The sequence below is a fragment of the Rhipicephalus sanguineus genome, chromosome 1 (assembly GCF_013339695.2).
Source record: "Rhipicephalus sanguineus isolate Rsan-2018 chromosome 1, BIME_Rsan_1.4, whole genome shotgun sequence".
Classification (NCBI taxonomy): Eukaryota; Metazoa; Arthropoda; class Arachnida; order Ixodida; family Ixodidae; genus Rhipicephalus; species Rhipicephalus sanguineus.
This window is the reverse complement of record NC_051176.1, coordinates 247,091,953-247,116,923: the sequence shown is the minus strand read 5'-3', so window position 1 is coordinate 247,116,923 and position 24,971 is coordinate 247,091,953. Positions and strand designations below refer to the sequence as shown.

Here is a 24,971-nt window from a genome sequence, read left to right as displayed (position 1 = left end):
TCTATGCTTGATTTTATGATTATGATATAGTGCCAAACGGCGGTTGCTTATGTTCCGTTAGCCTCCGCGCTCGCTGTTCACCACTTTTCGCTGTGTGGTACGGTGCGTTCTAGGTTTTGCAATTGGATTAAAACTGTCACAATGCCTCCAAAGAAGAAAGCGCCTGAGCCGAGTAAAAAGACTGAAATGAAGAAAAAAGAGAAAGTAATTGAGGTAAGCCAATGACGAGGCTTCTGTATGTTGCGTTTCTCATCAATTCCATGAACACCGTGTTCGCGAGACTTTCCGGATTGATACAATAAATTGCTACATGTAGCGCAATTTACTCGTTACGCTTACGGTTGTCAGACATTTATTGAACTGTAATAGCGAAAACGTTTCGTTCGCGTTGTGCTTAGATGAGCGACAAGTATTGACAATCATGTGCACACGCGGAGACAAACCTGCATCTAGATTTTTTTTTTTAATTTTTTGATCAACCCATGACTTACATATGATCGCCAAGAAAAAGATTGCGCAAAGGTATATTATAAAAGTAGTCTTTCAGAATGTTGTTCCCAAGTGTAATGTTTCATTCTTTGACTGGATTGCTGCTTCTCGTCTTAAATGTCCGCGGTGTTCCAAAACTGCTCTAATAAGTTTAGCATCCATGTACGGTCCACAGCGAGGCAACAAGTTAGCGTGGCGAAGAGTGGCCTAATTTTATAAGTATGCGAATTTCAGCAACACCTATTTCTAGACAATCGAAGCGTGCAACTGCTTTCGTTTTACTGTTTTCGTGTTGCCAGAATACTGTTGCGCTTCCGCTATACTTAATGTACGTACGTAATCTCTCTGACCATGCTTGAACTGGCAGACAGAAGGTTAGATTGTCCGCCACCTTATGTAACGTTTTGTATTGTCATTCACCGGCGATATACGGTTTACGTGGACTGGTTCACGGTTGAGAACAAAGATTGCACACATGGCTGCTGCCTAAATATTTTATAAATTTTTACCGCGCATTACAGGAAATATGAAAACTTGCATTCTGATATTTTTTATAAAACCTCAAATAAAAGGTTATCTGCTAGACATACGACTGAAAACAATAGTTGATGGTAACGTGCGCAATTTAGTTTCCAAAATATACGACTTACAAACAGTTTTGAGGCAGCAGGCTAGACTAACCTGAACAAACTAATTTTTAAAATATCTCCGTGCTCGTAGTTATCATTTAAACATTCCCACTTCATTTGCTGTTTAGCTGACAGACTGAAACAAGGGTGGGTGCAAGTAATCTACAAACTTTTATTTTGTTGTAATGTCATACATGCAACAACAGTTATGTAAAACAAGTAATACTGTGCTTAAAGGGGACTGACGTCACAATTTTCAGTTTTTTTTTTTTTTTTTTTGTGTCAAATGAAAAGCCAGGCCCTCAAGAGCCTAGAAAGTGTATTAGAAAGCATGAGTGCACCCTGAAAAATTAGTTACGACATGTTTTTGAAAGCTAGTTTCAGTTCCTACTGTACCCTGACATCACAACATAGTATGAGCTTCTTGTCAAGTGCTCGCACAAGTTATTGGGGCGTTTTCATGGCTGCTACACTCCGTGGCTCCGTTGGTGATCTGCAAGTGGCCATTTTGTATGTTTGGTATCTGACGTCATCACAACTAGCCATAGTGGTGCATGAAGTCACCAGAATTGGTACTGTAGCCTGACATCATGCTAGTGTCAATGTCAGTAGGTGAGCCATGCAAAAATTGATTTTAACCCATATATGCCCAGTGTCCTACATATAGGACGCTTCTTTGATGCACTCTAACATCGCTATTTTTTTAGCTGATGAGTAGCGCCACCTTACAGCACATCAAGCAGGCCTCATTGAGGCCTGCTTGATCAAGCAGGCCTCATTGAGGCCTGCTTGATGTGCTGTAGGCGGCGCTAGTCATCAGTTAAAGAAATAGCGATGTTAGAGTGCATCAAAGAAGCGTCCTATATGTAGGACACTGGGCATATATGGGTTAATGCCAAAATAAAATATCTTATCAGCATTTACTGGGCTTCACACTTGCTCAGAGTCATCTCTGTATACGGGAAATTTGTATCGCACAGTAAACTCGACATTGAAAATCGGTGTCAGTGCCTCTTTGAAGAAGATATACTCTCTCGTGTTGCCACCAGCAATGACAAGGTATGCACATAAGGGAATCTGTGTCTTTTCTGCTGGTTTTGACATTTCACTTGTGTCAAGTGGGCTGGCTTCAAGCCATGTTAACACTTATCTGCTGTTGTACTTAGTTTTAATTTACAACTGTAGTCTTTCATGCATTCTCTGATGCTTATATATGTCATGACTTGTTCTTCCTGTATTGACGTCTAGTGATTTTAGATGAACTGTTTACTGCTCTGGGTCAGCTTATTGCAGTTATGTCATTTTTTGGCATTAGCAGTGTTTAAAAGCAAGGGACTGTAGTGTCCTACAAACCTTTCCTTGCAAAATTTTGCTGGCAGAGGTACGATGAAGAAAAGTTTCATAGCATCATGTTTCTTACATGACTGCAAAGATAGGAACTCTAGAAAGAAAGCATCACAGCTCACTGCATGCGTGGCTTGGCTGTCCCTATAAAAGGGGAGAATTTTGTTGTCAATTACACCCCTCATCCGCTCGTGGCAGTGATCATATTGAGCCGCATTTTCAGTTAACTAGTCATGCTTCCACTTTCTTTAAGACTTGACTTGAAAAATGGCACTACACTTTTTTTCTTCGCTACGTAGTGTAAGGGAGGGGATTTCAATCTTTTTGCTCATAGAGGCAACAAGTTTTCAGGGAAAAATGTAAGCCTGATAAAGAGTGTGTCACATCTTAGACATCATGTTCTTGCTTCTCTCTTGCAGGACAAAACATTTGGCCTCAAAAACAAGAAGGGAGCAAAAACGCAGAAGTTTATCCAGCAGGTTCAGCACCAAGTGAAGTTTGGCAATCAGCCTGCGAAAAAGGTATTGTAGCAACCATACTAAATAATAATAATAATAATAATAATAATAATAATAATAATAATAATATCTGGGGTTTAACATCCCAAAACCACGATATGATTGAGGGACACCGTAGTGGAGGGCTCCGGAAATTTAGACCTCATGGGGTTCTTTAACGTGCACCTAAATCTAAGTACACGGGCCTCTAACATTTTCGCCTTCATCAAAAATGCAGCTGCTGCGGCCGGGATTTGATCCCACGACCTTCGGGTCAGCAGTCGAGTGCCATAACCACTAGACCACCGTGGTGGTCAGGCATAATAAAAAACTTTTAAAAATCTGCGATACTTTTACTTTTATTTCTGATAGGTATTGCAGCAACCATACTACACATTCAGGCATAATAAAAAAGCTTGGAAAGTTCTACGATACATTTACTTTATTTCTGATAGCTTTAGTTTCTTTATCATCATTGCAAACGTTTGTGCATCCACCATGTAGTCCAGGGGCTCAGTTTTGCCACACTCTGCAGCAACTGGTTTTTGTATGTTGCATTATGAAGTTTTATTTGTCTTGCTCAGCCAATGGTTCCAAGTATGAAAAGGCTTCTGATGAAGGGTGGGATGAAATTGTTTGGATCATTTCATTTTGGTCTCTTTGCTCGCTAATGTGCAACCTGGTTTTCTATGTAGAAAAAGATTAACTGAATATGTTTCCTAAAGAGTTAGCTATAGTAGAGTGCTGGACAGCTAGGCAGGCTGAATATGATGCTGTATTGCAATTTTTAATTCCCAGCTATGGTGGTCACATTATTCTGAAGGAAAAAACATGCAGAGCTACCCGACAGCACTGGAAAACTCCTAACTAGCCAGAAGTAGAAGTCATCTGCTATGACAACCCTTGTATACTGAATGCAGCTTTGGGACATTGGAATCAATCAGTTGGTCTCTGGCATATGAAGTAACATTAGAAATGCGCCGAAACATCTGGACATAGCGTTAGGTCTTGTCTGAGTAGAATATCAGCAGATATTGAGGTAAAAGCAGTACCATGTCTTCTACAGTGATTTCTATGCCTGCTCAGGCGAAATTATTGGGGCAGACATATTCAAGGCCTTTTTACTTTCTGTAGGTGGAAGCACAAGTAAAGACTGAGAAGAAGAAAACAGAAGCAGAAGACTTAAACCAGCTACTTTTCAGGCCTGTTCAAAAGGTAGAGAAAGGTATGCTGCTATTTTTTTGTGGGTCAAAATTTTTGCTCCATCAAATGATGTCCTTATAGTATGCATTGCAAGAGCTTGCAGTACAGCAAATGTGGCTTATAAATTGTGCACTTGAGAGTTTATTTCCCAATGGCTCAGATATGATCAAACAAAATATGGCATAGTAACAGCTTTGTTACACTGGTGACCTAGAAGCATTTCTGGACACACAAAGCTAAGAAGAAATTGATGCTTGGGGCTTGCATAATTGAGCAAGGTGTCTAAAGATCTACTTGTATAAATTTGAAATGAAATGAAATAATGTAGGGTATTAATGAAGTCTGGAAACAAAAAATTTGAGGATGCTTGAGATTCGCCTCAAGAGTAGAACACGATAGCGTAATTGGGCCCCGTTTGCATTGCCTCCTCAATCGGTAGCCTCGCTTCGCTTCTCGGTGGGACACCTCAACTGTGCCACAAGGAAAGGAACATCTGTACGTGTAAAATTAGCCATTTCAAACCATTCTACTATGCCTACTGCAAGTACAGTTGCAAAGTGCCCACTACGCCATAATTCTTCCTTTGGCGAATCAGCGAAGTACCCACTACGCGTGCAAAAGGCAATGTGCGAGCCTACGCTGCTGCTCACTTTGTTGATGTTTTTGCTAATGATGATGATTAAATATGTCTGAGCGATTGTAATTGGTGGGCCTATAAATCCTTCACTCGTTGTGCAATTCACATGTTTTGACACCTGGTGCAAATCTACACTTCTGCCACCCAACATTGCATGCGTTAAGGAGACTTCGCGTTACATGGCATTCGTATAGAGTTTTTTCGGAAGCAGTTCCAAACAATGGCATGTCTCTGTGGTAGAACACCTGCTTGCCACGCAAAAGACCTGGGTTCGATTGCCATTCTAACCAAAGTTTTTTTTAATTATTTATTTATTTGGATCTGTCTCAAATTTTCGCTCACAAACAGCGCTGATTTTTCGCTCACAACCAACGACACCGACACCGGAATTTCCGCAAAGGGCTCTTTAACGCTATCGCGTTAATATTAACTCCATTGAGTACATGGTCATCACTTGACTTATCTTGGTCTTGGTTGGTATTTCAAGTTAATTCTCTTGTCATGACCATTCTGTTTACAGGTGCTGATCCAAAGTCTGTGTTGTGCGCATTTTTTAAGCAAGGAAATTGTGGGAAAGGTGATAAGTGCAAATTTTCTCATGACCTTGCTATTGAGAGGAAAGCAGAGAAGAGGGACATCTACACCGATGTCAGAGACCAAGGTATGTTCAGCTATTGCCAGCTGTTTTTCTGTCTATGAAATTTGTAAGCTACAGTTTGGAAGTCCGTGTTATGTAGCATTCAGCATTGTATTTTTCTTTGCCAACTTTTGTGTAATTTTTCAATTCTCTGAAGAAGCAGTTTTACCGTTTTAAGGTGGAAGGAATGGGATTATTGTTATTTGCATTTACACTTCGCAGTTACTTCAATTTTTTTTTGGGGGGGCGGGAGGTGTACACTGCTTCTTACTCATGAGATAACACCTCAGTAGAATTTCAGCACTCGTGGCAGCATCAGAAGTGAGATATGCTGAGTAAACTTTCGTAAGTTGATATCTGTATTAGATATCATATTGGCTGCATCTTTCCCATAAATCTAAGAATGGATGACTGTGTGCAGGAATGTTTACTAGCTTTTCAATGATATGTGCTGTGTCTCAAGTGTGGACTATTCATGCCATAGCTTAAGTGTAGCTGCTTTGAATCTGTGGAAACTCTGTCTCTGTCCAGTACTGAGATAGCGCTCTCTTAGTAGACAGTCAATGCATTGGTGAAGTGTATTCAATAGTCATATGTGTACACTGTAATGATTGTATCTAAGTATGCGATGATGAGCACTGTGTCAATTTTAACCAGATCCTCTAAGGAGCATACTAAAAGTGTAAAACTGCAGCAAACAATTTCACTTCAATCTTTAAACAAAGCGACGCGGACACAGCGCTGTGTCCGCGTCGCTTTTCGTCCTTGTTCATTTGTGCGCTAAAAAAGTGAAACATGAATTACCAACATGCCCAAGCATACGCTCTTTCAAATGCTGCAAACAGATGTGGTAACAAACACGAGTTATCTCCATGGTGGATGGTAGGAAATGCTGTCAAGCATTCTGATTTATTCTCCATCGCCCCAGTTGACCGTCCACAAATATGGTCTGCTAGCTGTTTGAAATTGCATGATAGCTAAGCATAGTTTCCTGTATGAATCCTTTTTCTTGTGCTATATTGACCTTAGATATACTGACTTTTCAATTGAACTAGAATTTTTTCAGAAATATTGGTATTTTTATTTTTTTGTCATATTGTACTAAAGCCTCACTGTGGTACCCTACTCATACACAAATAATCAGGACTCTTGTAGGCAGCAGATAGTGGTGTTCATACTACCCAATTAAAGAGCAGCGTGTTTAATTTTGGAGAGGAAGCAGGAAGTTTGGTACTGAATGTCGTGTACAGGCTTTATGCGGAAGTAAAATTTATTGAGTCTTAAGGGGGTTGTTAATTTCATGGGTTCTTGCATACAGCCTCAGTTTGTTCTTTGAAAATTTTAAGGACTATTTCTAAATACCATGATATGCATTTCAGACACCATGGATAACTGGGATGAAGCCAAGCTTGCAGAAGTTGTAGAAAAGAAGCATGGAGAAGCTGAAAGGCGGATGCCAAAAACGGACATTGTATGTATGCGCAAACTAAATTATAAAAGCCCCTGTTGTTTGTAGTATATAACTAGGGAATTATGTAAAGGCTGACTGCCATTTCTAAAGACAGTGTTGTGGATTTGAAAAAATGAGGCTTATTTTGAAATTACATTTTTGTTGCACTGGGCATTGGGAATTTAGTGATAAGCGCGATCAGCTCAAGTTTGCAAAATGTTAATAATATCTTCAGGGTGCGTGTTATTGCAGGGTTGAAGCGAGCCTGTGCTGAAGCCATGCCTGCTTACTAGAATCTTCAGACTGAAAGAGTTTTGGAGATATTCACCAAAATATAACCTGATTTAGTGAATTAGCATGAACTTGCATGTAGTCTCTTTAGGGAATATAATATAATAACATGTAAAAGGACTTCTGCTCTCTTTCTTTTGGCATAAAGTTTGAGGCCAGATATCTTAATTATTCCTTGTAAATGGTCATGCCTTAAGCAGAGGTTGTCTTTTCTTCCCACTTGTTCTGTGTGTCCTTGTGTTGTGTCAGTTATTTAAACTATCATTAAAATTCTTAAGCATGGTACACCTCTGCACTGCAACTTATAATGTGTTGCTGAAAAATAAAGGCCCTTTTTGTACTGTGCTGTTTCACATCGCATGTTTGTCAGAACTTGAGAAGAGGAAACCAGGTGCTTGCAGCCCGGCTTCCTCTTCTTCTTCTTGGTCTTTTTTTGTGTGCAGTTTTTTAACAAGTCTCTCTTTTAAGTAATTTGTTTGTGACCTGCTCTATATGAACTACTGCAACATTTTGTATGGCATTCGTGTGTCGAATATTGGAAGTAGCAGTTCACCGCAGTGTTAGAATTATTACATTTAATTACTGTACCTGTAAAGATGTGTCATCACTAGGTCACTGCATGGGTGCCATCTGAAAGAAATTCTTTGCACCAACTGAAGCCACACTTACCAGATTTCTTGGTGTCGTCAATATACCTAACTTGACTTTCAGTTGCTCTTGCCTTCTCTGGCATCTGTCTATTGTCCCGGCAGACCTGAAATCCTTTCTCTCAAACTCAAATGAAATGTGCCTGCTTACATTTTATTTGTAATCCATACTGCTTCCTTTATATCTTTTAGTGACAATGTGCCGATCTTCCTTTCCATAGCATTTACATTGTGTGACCCCTAGTTTTCTTTGTTTCCTTATTACCTTCCTTGTTTGGCCCTTAGGTTTGTACTACCACAATGCAGATATTAGTAGTACTTAGACGTATCCTCCAGTTGCCTTCAGCTCATTTTATTCTTCGAATTTTCTTTTCATTGAATTCCCCGTGATTATTCAGTTTAGATACATGTACTTGTTTATTACTTTAATGTGGTGACTATAGATGATAAACTTCATTTTCTTCACTAGTATATTTAGCGTTTATTTATCTCCAATTATGCAGAGCGCTTTTGATCGCAGTTGAGTTTGATCGAATTTCTCAGTTGCGATCAGCTCCTTTGCATAAAATGTGAAAGGGAGTCAGTTGCAGTTTTGAAATTTGAGCATTATTGGCTGTCATAATCCAAAGTGCGTCGTGTATTTGAACCCTCCCTCAACCCTTTGCTGGTTCATTTACATTGTTGTTGTTGTCTTTGTTGTAATTTCTAGCTTTGCTGGACATTATGTTTGTGTGCTTTTGTCCTTGCCTGTTCTTGTCTGTCTATTGATGGTCAAAATCATCAATTTCTGAAAGCTGTAACAGGCCAAAAGAGTCAGGCCCAGCACTGCTGTGACTTTTTCATTGAGTCAGATGCATTGTAATCATGCCTGACACTTTACATATAGAGGCCCATTATTTGGTATTGACATGTGCCAGCTGAACTAACACCAGAGTTAGCATGAACAGGTAACTGTTCAGCACACTGTGTAACCTACCACAATATTGATGTTTGGTATTCTGTATTGTAGATTTGCAAGCACTTTTTGGATGCTCTGGAGCAGAACAAGTATGGCTGGTTCTGGGAATGTCCCAACGGAGGGCAGAAGTGCCATTACCGCCACGCAGTGCCCCCTGGATTTGTGTTGAAGAAGAATAAGAAAAACATTGATGAGGTTAAAGCAGAAGACACATTGACAATAGAAGACCTCATTGAAACAGAGGTGGGCATTTACCACTACATTGTCACTAAGTCATCATTAATAAATATGCACGTACTCTTTCCAAATGCATTTTCATTCGTGCATTTCGTACAGTCCTCATGGATTGAAATGTGACAATTTAGGGTTTAATGCACGTAATTTTACGTCCACCGCCTTCAGTTTGAGTTGTATTGGTGAAATTTGAACGTTTACATCAGATCCAACCTTATTTTTAGCGGCCAGTTTCGGGGTGACATGACGCGACGATCTCGAGCAATTGTGTATACCAGTCGTTATACAAGTTTTGATGTCGCATTTCAATCCATGAGGACTGTACATTTTTAGAAGCATGACATTTCCACGTAAGCGCCTCATACGTAAGCGACTCTAGTTTGAAGCAGTGTGCAACGTCCCTCATTGTGTTCTCATAACCTGGTGCGTAAGCCGAATTCCCTTGTTATTGCTTGATGTAGTCATTGAAGCAAAAAAGTATATAAAGTTAAATATCGCTAAGCCCGCAGCAAGAATATCTCTCAAGATTTTCTCGTATTTTCTTTGAGCCAGTACAATTTGAAATTCTTTGATATTATATGTGTTGTGTGAAATTGTTTGATTGAATATAAAATGCAAGAAAACAGCACCATGTTAATGTTATAGATATAGTGACATTGCATATGGTGTTAGGAATGGGGTTTGCGTGTCGATGAAAAGCCGGGAGGCTGGTGAGCCGATGATGCCGAAGATCGGACTTATCGCTGAGGAGCAGAGCAGGGAGGCAAAACGTTTACAAAAACAGTAACAACGTTTATAGCAGGTATAGCAGGCAATAGCAGGCAATAGCAGGTTATAACAGGTTATAGCAGGACAGAGCCTGCCAGCTCGACCAAGTCGGCTGGGGCGTCTTTCTAACAACGGACCAGGCCGGTCTTAAATAAAGTCCCAGTCCATTGTGATGTGACCCTCCTTTAGGCCGCAGGTGTTGACGCACTTTTAGGATGTTGACGCTCCTTTTAGTATGTTCCACTAAAAACCACTCTGGCCAAAGCAAGTGCCCTCCAAATGCTGATCAAATCGCCAGACCAGCATAAAAGAACAAAACATTTCCTAGAGACTACGCTAAGCTAAAATTAAAACATCACGAGCAACGTATCTCAGGAAGAATACCAAAGTGAGGACGTGCCTCTAACTAAGTGTCATTACGTGACACTGCTAAAATCAATCAGAATGTCTTCGCGAGCGATTCTCAATGGTGACATCGGCAGATTGAGGACAATCGGAGCAGCTGGGGAAGACTCAGTTTTGCCCCAAAACTGCAAACACTTCACTAAGTGCTCCCTAAAGCGTGCGCCTTGGCACCGCTCGCAAGCGTTCCAAGTGTTTGTGAACAAACATCTCAGGATAAACAACACTAGCCTTTCGCTAAAACGCTCTCGCTCATTGCGCTTGGCAAATGAGTATTACACTAAGAAAACAAAGCGCTTCAAACTTAATAAGAAGTAAAACTGAAAATCAAACCCACGCGTTTAACACAAATCAAGGAGAAACTAAAATTATACGGACGCGCATACTAACACGTACTGCAAAACACGTAAGAAGGCATGTTAACAGAGGCTTTTCACATTCAGCCTTCATTTCTGTAAACACAACGCACAGCACTTCTCACGTGTCCTAACGCTCGCGCTTCTAAATACCAAAACAAAGGTATTTTAAACGAAAGCTCTTAACGCTCAGCCTATATCGTCGTTCTCTACATGAGCGCTAACGGCTTTGTTTCTAGCTAAAAAAAGACAAACAAAGGATCTATAACAGAGGCTTTTAACTCAGCCTACATCTCCTTTAAAACCATTCACAGCTCTTTACACTAGCGCTGACGGTCATGGCTCTAAAATATTAAAAAAGAAACAAATAACCAAACAAATCTCTCAATGTCCGCTACAATGGGGAGGAAAGTGACAAATTACAAAATTTCACTTCTCAATTCGTTAGCAAACATTAACACACTAAGTTCTTTCAAGATGTCAATCCATCTTTATGCTGCGGTTATCCCCGGGGTGTCTCCAAACGCACCCTTTTAGATGAACTCTGGGGAGCCGCGCATTCCACACTTTTCGAGGGGTCCGACCGCGACAAAGGGACAGGGAACACACCTGTCCGAAACAGTGAGTAGTGGCGCCGCCGAACTCAGACAAACCAGCATACCAGCGGTTTTGTCTGCCCATTGTACCTCTCTGGGCTACGCCCGACTGTGGGGAACAGCCTTTGTCGCTGTTCAGGTGTACGCGACACCTGGCTGCGCTCCTGCCCTGACTAGGCCGTGAAAAGGATGAGACCAGGTGAAGACTTTTGCGTCTGAATTTCACTGAAATTCTTTTCTTCGCGACGCGCTTCACGCCTAATCTCGGTTTCAGCAGGAGTCTCCACTTGACACTTTTTCTAGCAGGCATTTTCGGAATATCCTGCCTGACCTTTCTCTTGGTGTGCCTTTTCGTGATCTGAGGCCTTGCCTTTAGCTTGGCGTCTCTAGAGATGACGTCATCGCGCTTGGCCACTTTAGTGTGCCTGACGCCAACTCTCCGCAGCTGTCTCAACTTACATCTTTTCTTAGCGGGCCTTTTCGATTTCTTAGGCCCAACCTGGAGCTTGGCGTCTCGAGAGATGACGTCATCGCGCCTAGCCACTTTAGTGTGCTTAACGCCACTAGTCGCTCTCGCGTTTGCCTTCACGCGTTTTCGCCAACGCCTTTTTCTGTCCGAACGGCTCGCAACGCTCGCAGCATTGGCCCTCGTACTCGCAAGTACGCTGCATTCGATTTGCTTTGCCAAAGCTTGAGACTGCTCAACCAGCTGATCCTCGGGATCGTTTATCGGTTTCTAACCTAGCCGGCTCGCCTTGCGATGTCTCAATTAGTGGCGGTGTACCGATGTCGCGGGTACAACCCTTTCTTTGGCCTTCGAAGTCGGCCTCCTCTTCACTATGACGCACTTTGGCGTCCTGCGCCTCGCGAGGAGCTTCAGTCTCTAGCGCGTCGCGACGTTTCTCGACCTCTTGGTCTTCGCGGCGCGCCTCGGCCTGTAGCGCCGCGCGATGGGCCTCAATCTCTAGTGCCTTGCGGCTCGCGTTATCCTCAAACGCTTTAAGAACCGCCTCTTTCTCCTTCGCCTTGTGAGTTGCCTTGTCCTCTAGCGCCTTGCGACACGCCTCGGCGTCCTCAAGCGCCTCACGACGGGCTTCGGCCTCTAGTGCCTCGCGACGGGTTTCAGCTTCTAGCGCCATGCGACGCGCGTCATCCTCACGCTTCCCGCGGAGCGCCTCAGCCTCTCGCGCCACGCGAAGTGCATCTCGTTGTCGCGCCTCTTTCGCTTTTCGAAGTGCCTCGTCCGCTTTCGCCCCTCGAAGTGCCTCAGCCTCTCGCTCTTGGCGACGCTTGACCTCTTGGTGTCTGCGGCGCGCCTCATCCTGTTGCGCTTTTCGACGCGCTTCGTCCTCACGCGCCTCGCGACGGGCCTCAGCCTCTAGCGCTTCGCGGCTGGTCTCGGCTTCTAGTGCCCAGCGACGCGCGTCATCCTCGAGCCCATCACGAACTGCCTCCTCTTCTATCACCCTGCGGCGCGCCTCAGCCTACAGCGCTCCGCGATGGGTTTCAACCTCTGGTGCTTTACGACGCGCTTTAGCGCTGTCTTTACTGTCTCGACTTTCGCAGTCAGCAGGACCTGGAGCTGCGAAGTGGCGCAACAAGGCTTCTTTGGCTTTATCAAAGTCTTGCGCTTCCTCAGCGGATAAGCGCTCTAAAACAGATGCGACCTGGCATGGGAGCAACGTGAGAAGCCTCTCCACCAAAAGGTCTCGGCTAACGCCGACCTCCTCGCAGACAGTCTTAAAGCCAATGAGAAAAGTCTCAATATTCAGGCCTGACCTGAAGACGGGGAGACAGTATCGTGCTCGCTGCCACTTAATCGCCTCAATTTCATCATGAAGCTCCTTCATCCTAAGAGCATGTACTCGCTCTTCGCGACGCCTCTGAGCCTGCCTCTCTTCGCGCCTTTCACGTTCCTCTGCCTCCCGCTTTTTGCACCTTTCGCGTTCCTCCGCTTCCTGCCTTTCGCGCCTTTCGCGTTCCTCTGCCTTCCGTTGTTCGCGCATTTCGCGTTCCTCCGCCTTCCGCTTTTTCTCGCAAATCTCCTCCCAAGTCTCGTCAGCTTCCTCGATCGTCACGTTCTCCGCCCGCATCACCTCGAGAATCGCTTCCTTTGTTCTTGTGGACCCGGCGGAAATGCCCAAGTCCTCACAAATTTCAAGGAGGTCCTGCACTAGGTACTTCTCTATCGCGATCTCGTCCCTCGTGATGCTTTCCTACAAAATTTACTCCTACTTTAAAACGAATACCATGGTTTAAAGTGAGTAAATTGAATCAAACAAAACGCAACACTCTCTCCTAACATCTACCTGTGCTAGAGAGGTCTGGCGAAATGACCAGTAAACGTTGGGCACTCACCCAACCAAAGCAGCTGACTCCGGTCGAACTCGTGGCTGCCGTCGAGCGGTGTCGTGAGCGTCCTCGCTCCTCGGGCCTGCAGGGATCCGATCCGGCTTGCCAACCGTAGGGATCAGAGTAGCATATCCCGTGCAGCCAAACGTTGAGGTAGCGTATCCCAGCTTGTCCAGCGATGAGATGAAGGTAGCATATCCCAGCGAAGTCAAACGTTGAGATGAGGGTAGCGTATCCCACCTTGTCCAAAGATGAGATGAGGGTAGCGTATCCCAGCCTGCCAAACGATGCGATGAAGGTAGCGTATCCCAGCACTGCCAACCACTGTTAGGAATGGGGTTTGCGTGTCGATGAAAAGCTGGGAGGCTGGCGAGCCGATGATGCCGAAGATCGGACTTATCGCTGAGGAGCAGAGCAGGGAGGCAAAACAAAAACAGTAACAACGTTTATAGCAGGTATAGCAGGCAATAGGAGGCAATAGCAGGTTATAGCAGGTTATAGCAGGACAGAGCCTGCCAGCTCGACCAAGTCGGCTGGGGCGTCTTTCTAACAACGGACCAGGCCGGTCTTAAATAAGGTCCCAGTCCATTGTGATGTGACCCTCCTTTAGGCCGCAGGTGTTGACGCACTTTTAGGATGTTGACCCTCCTTTTAGTATGTTGACGTCCCTTTAGGTAGCAGGTGTTGACGCTCTTTTAGTATGTTGACGTCCCTTTAGGTAGCAGGTGTTGACGCTCTTTTAGTATGTTGACGTCCCTTTAGGTAGCAGGTGTTGACTCTCTTTTAGTATGTTGACGTCCCTTTAGGTAGCAGGTGTTGACGCTCTTTTAGGATGTTGAGCAGCCTTTCCATAGCTGGGTAGCTTGGAAGAACGACTGGCGTCAGTCGACGGGGCCGGCTGGGCGAAGACGCCGTTTTCCGAGATTGCAGACAAAGCATGCAGGGGTTGATCCCTGCTTCCAGGTAGCAGGAGTTGGCCCTTTTCTTGGTCGCAGGGCAAACGCTGACGGCGATGCCGTGAACTTCCAACGAAGTGCAGGTGTTTGTTCGCTTCCCCGTTCGGTCAGGTGCTCTGGCCCAACAATGGTCTGTGTATATGTTTTTGTATGTTCGCATTGCGTGATCCTTAATATCAGTAGCACAAAACCACACATTATATGTGTCACAATTGCCACACTGGACATATATGACTTCAGAATATTGAATGGATGGTGAAAACAAACAACACGCTTAAATTTTGTTAATTGAAGTCAGATGCTTTGGTAAACAGTGTTTAAATGTTTAAGCAAAATTTAAGAAAATATTGCGTTAAGCTCCTGGCAACAAGAAAAAGATTTCTTTACTTGTGGAATTATTGTACAGTAAAAGCACGTTAATTTGGATTTCACGGTCCCAGAAGAAGTGTCCGAATTAACCAAGTGTCGAATATTAAGAAAACAATAAAGAAATGTCTGTTACATCAATGCACTTGAATTTTCTTGATGAATACGTAAATCCTGTAGTTATTTTGCATAAGAGCAGTGTAAAAGGTGCAGTTTTCGTCATCCTGCGACTTCGTTCTCAATGCTACCACGGCGCCCGTGTTTAATTAGCCCGGAACGTGCTCTACACGCCTCCCTTATTATGTACCGTCACCACCATCACACGCACGCAATGATAGTTCTTTCGCAGGCAAAGTGGCCGGAAACTGATAATTCATCCATAACGATGTAACAAATGAATTTTATGCCAGCATACTGACCGCGGCCGAAAGCTCTTCATCTTCAACAGTTTCCACCATGTTTGAGTTTTGTGACATTGTGCGCTCATTGCATGGAAGCAGCAGCAAACATTTAGTAGATGTTGAGTCACATGGCTTTCAAGTCAGCTTCTGCACTTACGTGACTTTTGGTACTAGCTAGAGGAATGACATTCTTTTCGCTAGTACCATTGTCACATCAAATATTCTGCACACGTTCCATGTGTTTCCGCTGCATGATTTTTGAGATTTTCAGCCTCAACTGCTTATGTATGCACAATACAGTTAAATCTGGCTATAACGAGATTGAAGGGGGAGCTGAAGTTATTATGTTATAACCATTACTTTGTTATATCCACTATTCCCCTTTACTGTAATATATATGCCTAATAGGTTGCAAAATTTTAACTGTGCAAAGGAGGCATTGTGGCCCACGTTAGTGCTATATAGCCACGCATATAAAATTTTATTAGCCAGCAAAAGAATATTCGGCATGGGCACTGCACAATTTCTTAGTATCTGGTGTGACAGCCTTTATGATAGCTACCTTGTTCATTGAATTCAGTATTCAACACATTGCTCATAGCAACAGCCTTTGCAGCCACTTATAAAATTACCAGTGTTGTTTCTGACATTACAGTGTGGACACAGGGGAGATGAGGTAGCTTCCATATCGAAAAAAAGAATATGCTTGGGTCTGGGCTGATCCAGTGTCCAAATGATGAGGGACAATAGCCTCAGCTCTGGCAAGAGCTCTTGTCATTGTGTGGCCTTGTTTAGCAAACCACATTAGGATCGTAAAAATCTTCAGTGACATGCCAGACTACAAACCTCTGATTTCTCCCTAGCATAATGTAACATTTGCTCACACATGTATGCCAATGTTGCATTGCATTATAAATGAGCCTATACAGTGGTAATTGTCCTTGCAGCCTAATTTGATGCCCCAGCTCGTTGAGATGCTGCTGCTTCACGATTCAGTTCATTCATTGCAAGTGGGCACATCTGAATCTAATATAGGCAGTTTGATACAATTAAGTATTATGAACACGCTTATTACATTTTTAGGTGTTTTTTTCTAGTAGTATATTCAGCTGCACATATCGACTCACCTCCTTTACATTGGAATACACAGGCCGCTTGCCCTTTTTGCTCTAGTGGGTGATGAGAAATAGAAGTGATCAGAAATCATTGAACAAGGAGCATCGCTGGAGCTATTCTCTGTTCAACGATTTCTCTCCTGCAACATTACTTGTTCAGCGAAGCCTAAATTGAATCATTCTGTTGCAGAGAGCAAAGCTAGGTGGCAACCTGCCCCGTATCACTTTGGAGATTTTCCTTGCATGGAAAAAGGCTAAGATTCGAGAGAAACAGGATAGCGAACAGAAAGAGAGAGACCGCAAGCGAGACGAATTCAAGGCTGGCCGCAGCATTGGGGTAAGTATCCTTCGTGCAGTTTACAACTTTTTTACTAGCAACTACAAAATTGCGCATAGAATGGCTTCTGTAAGTAAATTTGTTAAGCTTTGAAGCTGATCTACCAATAGGTAGCATCATTATCACATCATCATGTTTGGTTACTGATCAATTGGACATTGGCCTTTATTGGTTACATGGAGCTCTTGAAAGGCTCTGGTGCTTGTGGAGGGTAGGGATGTCACAGTGACCCATGTTTATCAGACTTGTGGACAACTTCTGTTGCAACAATTACATATTCATTAGTAAAACTGAAGGTTTACTTTAAAAGCCAGTGAAACCTCAAGCGTTCTTTTTGTCCTGTTATGCATGGTGTCAGTATGTAGTACTTTTGGTAACATTTTACAGAGCTTTCTGTGGCCTTTTTCTGTTTATGTTGACCATGCCCATTGAAGGCATGTGCAAAGAGCCATTCAGCGTGGTGTTGTGACTATACATTTTTTGTTATCTAGTTGAGTGGCAGGGACATGTTCACGTTTCGGCCTGAGCTGGCAGAGGATGATGGCCAGGATGAAGAAGGTGAAGAAGCGTATGACTTGTCTCGACTTGAGGGCGAGGAAGACAATGCGGAGGTGAGCGGCTTTCTTTGCTCTCTTTTTGTGCTTGTGAAATGGTCAAACAAATTTCGCTCTTCATTTGCAGTGAGCATGTCACTCACCTTGAATGTTTATACATGAATGCCATGTTTTAATCACAGTCTGCTGATGGTTTGATTCCAAGTTCTCAAAAGATATTACAGGGAGCCCCTGAATGACATTCTTCTGTTATTAACCTTATAGTATCTTGTATAAAAAAAAGTCTAGCTAATGTGTAAAATACATATATGGCTAGTATTTCGCATATTATGGCTTGATTTGCCACTGTGTTATAAAACTTTATTCATGTAAAATGTATAACTTTGTTTCCCTGATATCAACAATTGTACAGCTGCTGAATCAATGCATCCAAGGTACACTTGTGGGCATGGATAAGGAAGGGAGAATTGTTGCAAGCTCTGAATCTTTCATAGAGGCATTTAGTATGCATGTAATGTTGATGCATGAAAGAGGCCTTCCTCTTGCTTAACACAAGCCACTCAGGTCCCAGCAAAGTCCCAGCATTCTTTGGGCTTTTGTGAATGCAAGCTGCTTGCATCCTCTAATCTAAAAACAAATACAATTTTTTTTCTGCTATTCTTACCTCATTAAAAGATAATACTTTGTGGATGCCCCTTATACATCAGATCTTTTTTAAAATGCTGCTTCTGTTGTTTTTCTTATGTAATGATATTTTGGTGCACCTAGAGTATGATGGGATTTCATTTCTTTGGGTCATTTCCGTTTTAAAAAAGCTACGGTTAATGCAAACTTACTTTGTTTATTCCATCGGGCTCATCTTTCAGAAGTATGCAATTTACTATCATTAATTTTACCTTGACTAGAGTGACCGAATTGGTTGAAATATTTTGTGGGGTAAATTAAAATGAAGAGGTAGAGAAAGATGTCATCCAAACACACTGCTGCTTTATTTGGCAGTGGTCGGTCTATTTGGATGTTTACTGAGCTGTATGGGCTCAGAGTAGAAAACAGTGTTAACTCAAATTTTAAAGCACCCACTTTTTATAGCAAAAAATGTAGCATGCATCTGATTCTGATAATTACATGAAAAGACTACAGAATTTAGCTTTTCAGAATGAAAGTTTACTCAAACTTAATGCCCATCATTGTCACCTTCAGAAAACTTTTATCGCTATAGGCCACAACTTGTCATCCTCCCTGTAGCACAAACTGTTTGATATTCCATGTTCGTGTTTCTTAAATCACCATTACCGCCACAAAAAGACGCTCAAACTCAGCCGAGGGCTTACCGAAAATCGGTGTCCTTAGTAGAGCCAAGAGCACTGGTTCTTCCAGGACAGATGCTGCAGACATTTACGTTGTGAGTTGAGTGAACATCAGGGTCGGGTGTGTGTGCACGATCACCACTCAATTATCTGGCAAAGGTCCATTTCACGATCAAAAAACAAAACTCTTGGTTCATATAAATTATGGATTGGCAAATAGTAAATTTGAGGTTCAAAGTGAATAGTGATTTGGCGAATTGAATAGTTCAAATGGTATATATCACATTTAAAGAATAAAACTCACAGGGTCCCTTATGCATCTGCCTCAGTCGACTTGAAGGCAAAAGGAATTTTCTTCTTCTTTTTCTTCTAAGTCGATATATTGAACCTCCTGCTCCGAAACCTTCCTGCAACTAATGTGGTTTTGCAAAGCCTCCAGCATCAGAGCCATTGTAAGCTCTCCGAACCTCACCTTGTTTTGCACTGCCTCCGGCCCACCTTTGACCAAGCAGTGATGTCATGTGATGATGCCATTATGACGTCACAAATTTTGGCTCTCTGTGATGTCATATGGTGATGTCATCACGTGATGACGATTTTTTGCACGAGTCATGCTGATGCCGCCGACGCAAGACGCCGATCAATTTTCCCGTTTGATGAGGCATCTAAGGCTTTCGCCTTAAAATTGAGCATTTTTGTCATGACCGAACTTACTTACAGAATATTCAGTGATTCCACTCCTGCGCCAACTGTGCCAAAGTGCGCGAAATTGTATTTACTGCGCCATCCTGATAATATCGACGAAAATTGCTCCAAACTGCGCCAAAGTCTCGGGTTTGGGGTCGTCTATCACCGGCAATCGCACGGCCGGCGCATCAGAACATGTACAGCTTGATCTTGGGGCTTCCAAAGTCGCAACCATGGACCAAGAATTATTCCGTTGAATAAATAGCGCTCGAGCGTGCGTCCCGGGTAAGCCGCGATGCCATGCACGGTGCCGACATAGCTTCTGTTCTGCAAGTCCGCTCGACAGCAAAACGCGCTCTCCGCAGAGGCTCGTGACGCCTAGGCCTATCGGTAGCGAGAAAGTGCGACGGCGATTCATCGGCGGACGTCGTCTGTTCTAGAAATGCTGCTAATAGCTCGTTTCAAGCGTCGCACGGCACATAAGGAAAGCAATGTTCAGTAATAACTACATGTGTGCTGCTAAAATGTCTGTCACTTCTGTTTCCGGATATCGCGGAATGAAATCTGGGATCGCTAGCAGTATATATATGGAACAATATCGAATCTTCCTTGCTTCGCGTTTATGGAAGAGCGCGTGAACGGTGGAAACGCGTTCACACTTTTCCTCAGATATACTTTATCCATGGATCTTCATTCGGAAGAGCTTTTTCGTAATTGCTTATACCAGCACGTCCGAGTTTAATCACTCTGCGGTAAATACCCCCTAAAAGGCCTTGCCCTTTCGAGCTCACGTGCTAGGGTTCCAATTCTAATTTTTTGCTTGCTTTTTAAAAATTTCATCTCATTAATAAAAGCATATATCCTGGTCGGAGCAGCCGCAAATACGCAGCTGTCAGTAGCGGGCCCGTCGCTGACGGCCCACAGTGAAGCGGCTACCCCATGTTACACGTCCGCCCCTCGCTTTCGGGGGTCAATAGCTGACGGTTAAAAGAACTCAGTTTCGCTTAAGGGCGAAGCAATGAATGCGATACCAACAAATTGTATCGTTAAACGCAGTAAGGCTAGCAGCTAACTCTTTTGGATCAGATCTCGCGTAACTCAACAAAACACTGGTTTAAGGGAATATGGCCGCTCCAGGAACCGAAGCGTTTTCTTGCTCTGAGTTCTCTAAACACGAAGTAAGCGATGAGAGCACAGCAAGTTTACGAGCCGTCTCCTGATGCCTCGAGATGGCGCGCACCCTTCAAATGATGCGGTCCCCCCCCCCCCCGCTCCCCTGGCGTCCTTTCATGCTCCTTACGAAAGACGGGCGGGGCGTTTCCTCTCTGTTTGATGAGCAATCGATGGCAGGCCCGCACGCGGCGGGAAGATGTTATCTCATGCGCTGTCCGTGCGACGGAGACAGACGGCCGGCTAGTTTATTCTCCGCTTCAGCCGCGTTCGTCGCCAGCGCTCGCGAGCTTTTACCCGCGGCTAGAATGCGCATGGTGATGTTATTAATTTGGTCTTTATACAGAAAATTACGGCAATGGCGACGGCAAAAATCCGCGGAGAGCGTCCATATAATTGTTATCACAACAAACATTTAAAAAAAGTTGAGCCATTTCACTCTGTGAAGTGGATGATAAGCGAAGCTGTTTCGTGCATGGCAAGGAGGTGACATGGTGGAGGACAGTTTGGTATGTAAGGCCAGGTTGTTAACGTTCAATACGCAATATTAATGCGAAAACATCAGATGCTTTATCAAACACGAAAATTGACCGTCGGCGGCGTCAATCGATTGATGCAAAATATAATCATGTGATAACGTCATCATCACGTCATAGATCGTCAAAACTTGTGACGTCATCATGGCGACATATATCGTGATGTCACGTGATGACGCCATCACGACATCGTCGCTTTACACTGCTTCCGTAATCGGTGCGCCGATCATGGAGCTAGCGCAAAACCAGGTGAGGTGCAGATAGCTTGCAGAGAAGGAGGGGGAGGATCTACCCGTCGATCAAGAAGAAAAAGAACCTGGCTTTCGCCTTGGAGTTTTCTTAGGGGAATGCATTAGGGACACTGTGATTTGGCATTGAGGCACTGCTGTACATCATGGCGTTTGTCTACAATGTCTGCTGATAACCACATAGATGTATTTAGAGTGTTATTTCATAAAGTGCAATTTTATTGATCTGGTATTCTGTTTATTTGCTAGTGTCGAAAATAATCGCCGAAGAGGTTAATCCAGAACACTCAACTGCATGAGCCCTTATTTTTTCATTAGCGAGTGAAGTATGGAGTTCTCCTGAGATGATTTTTTTGATGAGATTTGCAATGAATCGAAATATTTCTAGCCTTCACAAGAGCCCTATAGTAATATTCTGGTGCTTGAATGTTATTGCAATGTGCTTCTGTAGTACACTCCAGGATGTAAAATTCGCTGCTGCAGAGTGCTCCCAGATGCAAAATTATCTGCTCCAAAGTGCTCCAAGATGAAAATTTTGCTGCTCCAAAGTGCTCCAAAACGGAAATTTTGCTGCTCCAAAAATTGCTCCAAATGAGAAGTCCTCGGTAGCATCACTGAGAATATTTTTAGGAATTAGAACTAGGCTTGTGTGAATGTAACCTTTTTTGGTTCAAAGCAGAGTGGAAGCAACTTCGAACAGTAGCAAGATTTGAATAGTAATAGGGTGCAAGTTATAAGCGGTAAAATATGTTACACTCTAAAATTTGCTAAACTTTAAAAAAAAAATAATCGAGGTAAAGTTAAAATGTACATTTAACCTTGAAGTGTGGCCTCACGGCAGTGCGGATTTCCATTAATAGGTTGTTTCCTGGCATAGCAGTCTCCCGCTGCTGTGAAACCACCTTTTCAGGAGGTTAAATATTCGTTTATTCGTTCGTTTCGAATACTTCGAAATTTTGGAAGTTTTAAAGTCATGTCAAAGCGAATTCAAATACTGTAATATTCGTTCGAATATTCGAAGCACTAGAATATTCGCCCCTGCCTAATATAAGTGTGTATTGGTGTCAGCCAGGATGTTCAGTCAGGATTAAGAAAAAAAAAAATTTAACTGGAATCACATTGGCAGATGTTACTCATTACTTGGTATTTTATGCCTGGATATGTTTGTTGCCATTATTCAGACTGGATGGGCTTTAGCGTGTTTGACATAAGGTAGTGCTCGATGATCACAGAGGCTGCACATGCAGCATATTCACAATTTCTGTCGCTTTAGGACTTGGTAGCAACAGTGTTTATCCCAGAAGACAATTTTTTATGTTAGCATTAAAAGATTGTTTACTGTTTTGCAAAATAAATGTTTAGCAGGGCATTAACATGATTGCTTACGGTCCTTATGCTTTTTGTTGCTAGGTTGTAAGAGAGATCACCCTGGAAAACTTGATGGCAGAGTCGCTGAAAGCTGGAGATCTGGCAGCTGCTGCTGCTTCACCAATAGGTATTGTTAGTTTTGCATTTCCTCTAAACGTTACAGTGTGAAACAGCGGCGCAGCAAAAAATAACCGAGACATGTCCAGCTCTTACTTGAAGGAAAAGTTGTGCAACTGCTTTAAGGTTTTCAACTTTTTGTTGTTGTTAATGTCCTCTTATTAAGGTTCTTTCTTAAAGGGGTCATGGAGCACCCCTTGGGTTGATTGAAAAAACACATCCTGCGGAAAGCTGACACGGCTATGAACTGCTCTGCCAAATATTACAGTCGTGCGCGCCGCGTAATGGCCACAAGCGGAGCGCGAAGTTGCCGTTTCCCCAGGCACCCTCTTTTCAAACAGAGGCCGGTTCTCACTCTCGTCGGTGGGCGGGGCGTTTGTCCGCTGTACGTCGCAAGAGACATAGCATGCTTATTGGCCGATAGCCGACGTAAATCGAGAGCGGCGTTCGGATCAGATGCGCTTCTTGCCGCGGGGTGCCGCTACTTGCCGGCGCCGCACTCCTCAGTACACGGTAGCCGCACTCGCGCAAGCGAATCACAGCGGGAGAGCGATCGCGTTTCATGATGCGCGCTGGCGTAACTTCTTTCCCCCATGCCATCCCTCCCTGTTTAGCTTCCAGTGCGCTCGTCGGCACGAGAAAAGAGAGAAAGCGCTGGGAGCGTGCGCCAAACCCCCGTAACTCCGCTGATTCTTGACGGATTCGAGAAATTTTTGCGGCAATCGATTCGGGAGGCAGTACACTCCGATACTGAGGCCATTAGATCATTACTTGGAAAAGTGGTTCATGACCCCTTTAATGAAGGGGCGATTGACGCAACTGATCATAACCAGCATGTGCCACCAGCTTATGGACAACACATACCTTGGTGGTTATTAATTCAAATTAAAAATGACTGTCAATTTCTTACTAAAAAAGCTCGTTTGTTTGATATGTAACTGTGTGCTTTCTCTTATTGGTTCTCTTTAGCATTCAGCTTGTAAAAGCATTTGATTAGAGCAAGTCAGATTAAACATGTCTTGTTCTCCATATAATGAGCACTCCATAAAACTTCCGCCAAACCTTCAAGTAATATTGAGCTAATCTTCAGTTTCTTGCTGGTTGGCATAGCCTACCGCCAAAGCACCAGGAATTGTGTGCATTAGATAAGCAGTCCACTTGTGCATGTCAGATGACTTGCTATTTTGCCTTGATAAGATATTTCTGTGATGCACTTTCAATTTTTGTCACGGTGTATCTGTCCGGCGTAAAGGTGGGTAGGTAGGTAAACAACTTTATTGACTCACAGGAGAATCATGTGAAGAGGGGAGAGGGAAAAGGAAGTAGAATGACGAGGGCCCTCGGGCCGCTCTAGATTGCCAGACACTTTTGTGCTTCGGCAACCCCGTGTCCCACTGTCCGAAGCTGTAGCTCTGGTTTCGAGCTGTGCATAGCAGCCTCCCATCGCTTCTGGTGTCCTGACACTTGCCAAGGGGGCTTGGGTTTTTTTGGTCAATTTAGAAAGATGTGATTAAAGTTGGCTCTCATGTAAAAGAGCGGCCCCCCTTTTCCATGCTCCTGTAATGTTTGAGGCCTTGAAATTCGGTGGTGAATACTTCAAATTACATATGCTTTTCTGGAATAAAATGGGCATGCCATGAATTCCGATGCTCTACATCATATCTATGTAAACAAGTGCCCTCGAGTTCATGTAAGAGTTCGTAGCTGGGCTAGTTGATTTGCGTACATTATGGCGAAAGAGCGCGAACAACAGGTCAGCAGAATACTCAGAACAGGGCATTGGCCCTGTAGACAAGGACAGTGCCTTGTCCTGTGTGTTCTGCCACTGTCCTGCTGTTCACACTGTTTCGCCATAGTGTTTCAAAATATTGAGTTGCAGCAGAGTTAGTTACGTCTTGCCAAAGAGTTTGTCTGAAAGCGATAGGTGCCTTGCAGTCATAATCTTCCGTAAAATTTTGTATTGTCTGAGTAAAGGACACCTGATAAAGCGTGTGCAGTAGCATCATTGCACAATTTTGGTGACATTCCCTCCATCATTTTGATTGTTTCACTTGTGCTGTGGCACTTCATGCTTGTTTGTGCATGGAATTGCTGCTATTCACAAAAGAATTTGTTATTTCAGAAGCTTCCATGGCTACTTCTGTACCAATTGATGAGAAACTCTTTGAAGACGACGACTTGGAAGACCTTGAAGAACTTGAAGATGAGTTGGAGGAACTTGAAATTAAGTAATTTGGAAGGCTCACTGGACTGTGTCGCTACCTGTTGCAGTTTTATTTTTGTGAATAAATGAACATGAATGAAAGGAATTTGAAACAG

The 24,971-nt window shown here is 43.4% G+C and overlaps 1 protein-coding gene across 1 annotated transcript; it reads left to right on the top strand.

Moving 5' to 3' along the window:
• The first annotated feature begins 44 nt into the window (after window positions 1-44).
• LOC119376331 (zinc finger CCCH domain-containing protein 15) lies at window positions 45-24,971 on the top strand. The gene is made up of 10 exons (XM_037646219.1): window positions 45-213; window positions 2,882-2,983; window positions 4,094-4,184; window positions 5,320-5,460; window positions 6,816-6,907; window positions 8,834-9,025; window positions 16,519-16,665; window positions 17,157-17,276; window positions 22,578-22,662; window positions 24,775-24,971. Exons 1-10 carry the CDS (start codon window positions 142-144, stop codon window positions 24,882-24,884), a joined length of 1,152 nt encoding a protein of 383 aa, XP_037502147.1. The 5' UTR covers window positions 45-141; the 3' UTR covers window positions 24,885-24,971.

Coding starts and splice junctions, on each gene's coding strand:
- LOC119376331 (XM_037646219.1), top strand. CDS start 142: ATGCCTCCAAAGAAGAAAGCGCCTGAGCCGAGTAAAAAGACTGAAATG. Junction 4,185..5,319: donor TGTTCAAAAGGTAGAGAAAG/GTATGCTGCTAT, acceptor TTCTGTTTACAG/GTGCTGATCCAAAGTCTGTG. Junction 17,277..22,577: donor GCGAGGAAGACAATGCGGAG/GTGAGCGGCTTT, acceptor TTTTGTTGCTAG/GTTGTAAGAGAGATCACCCT.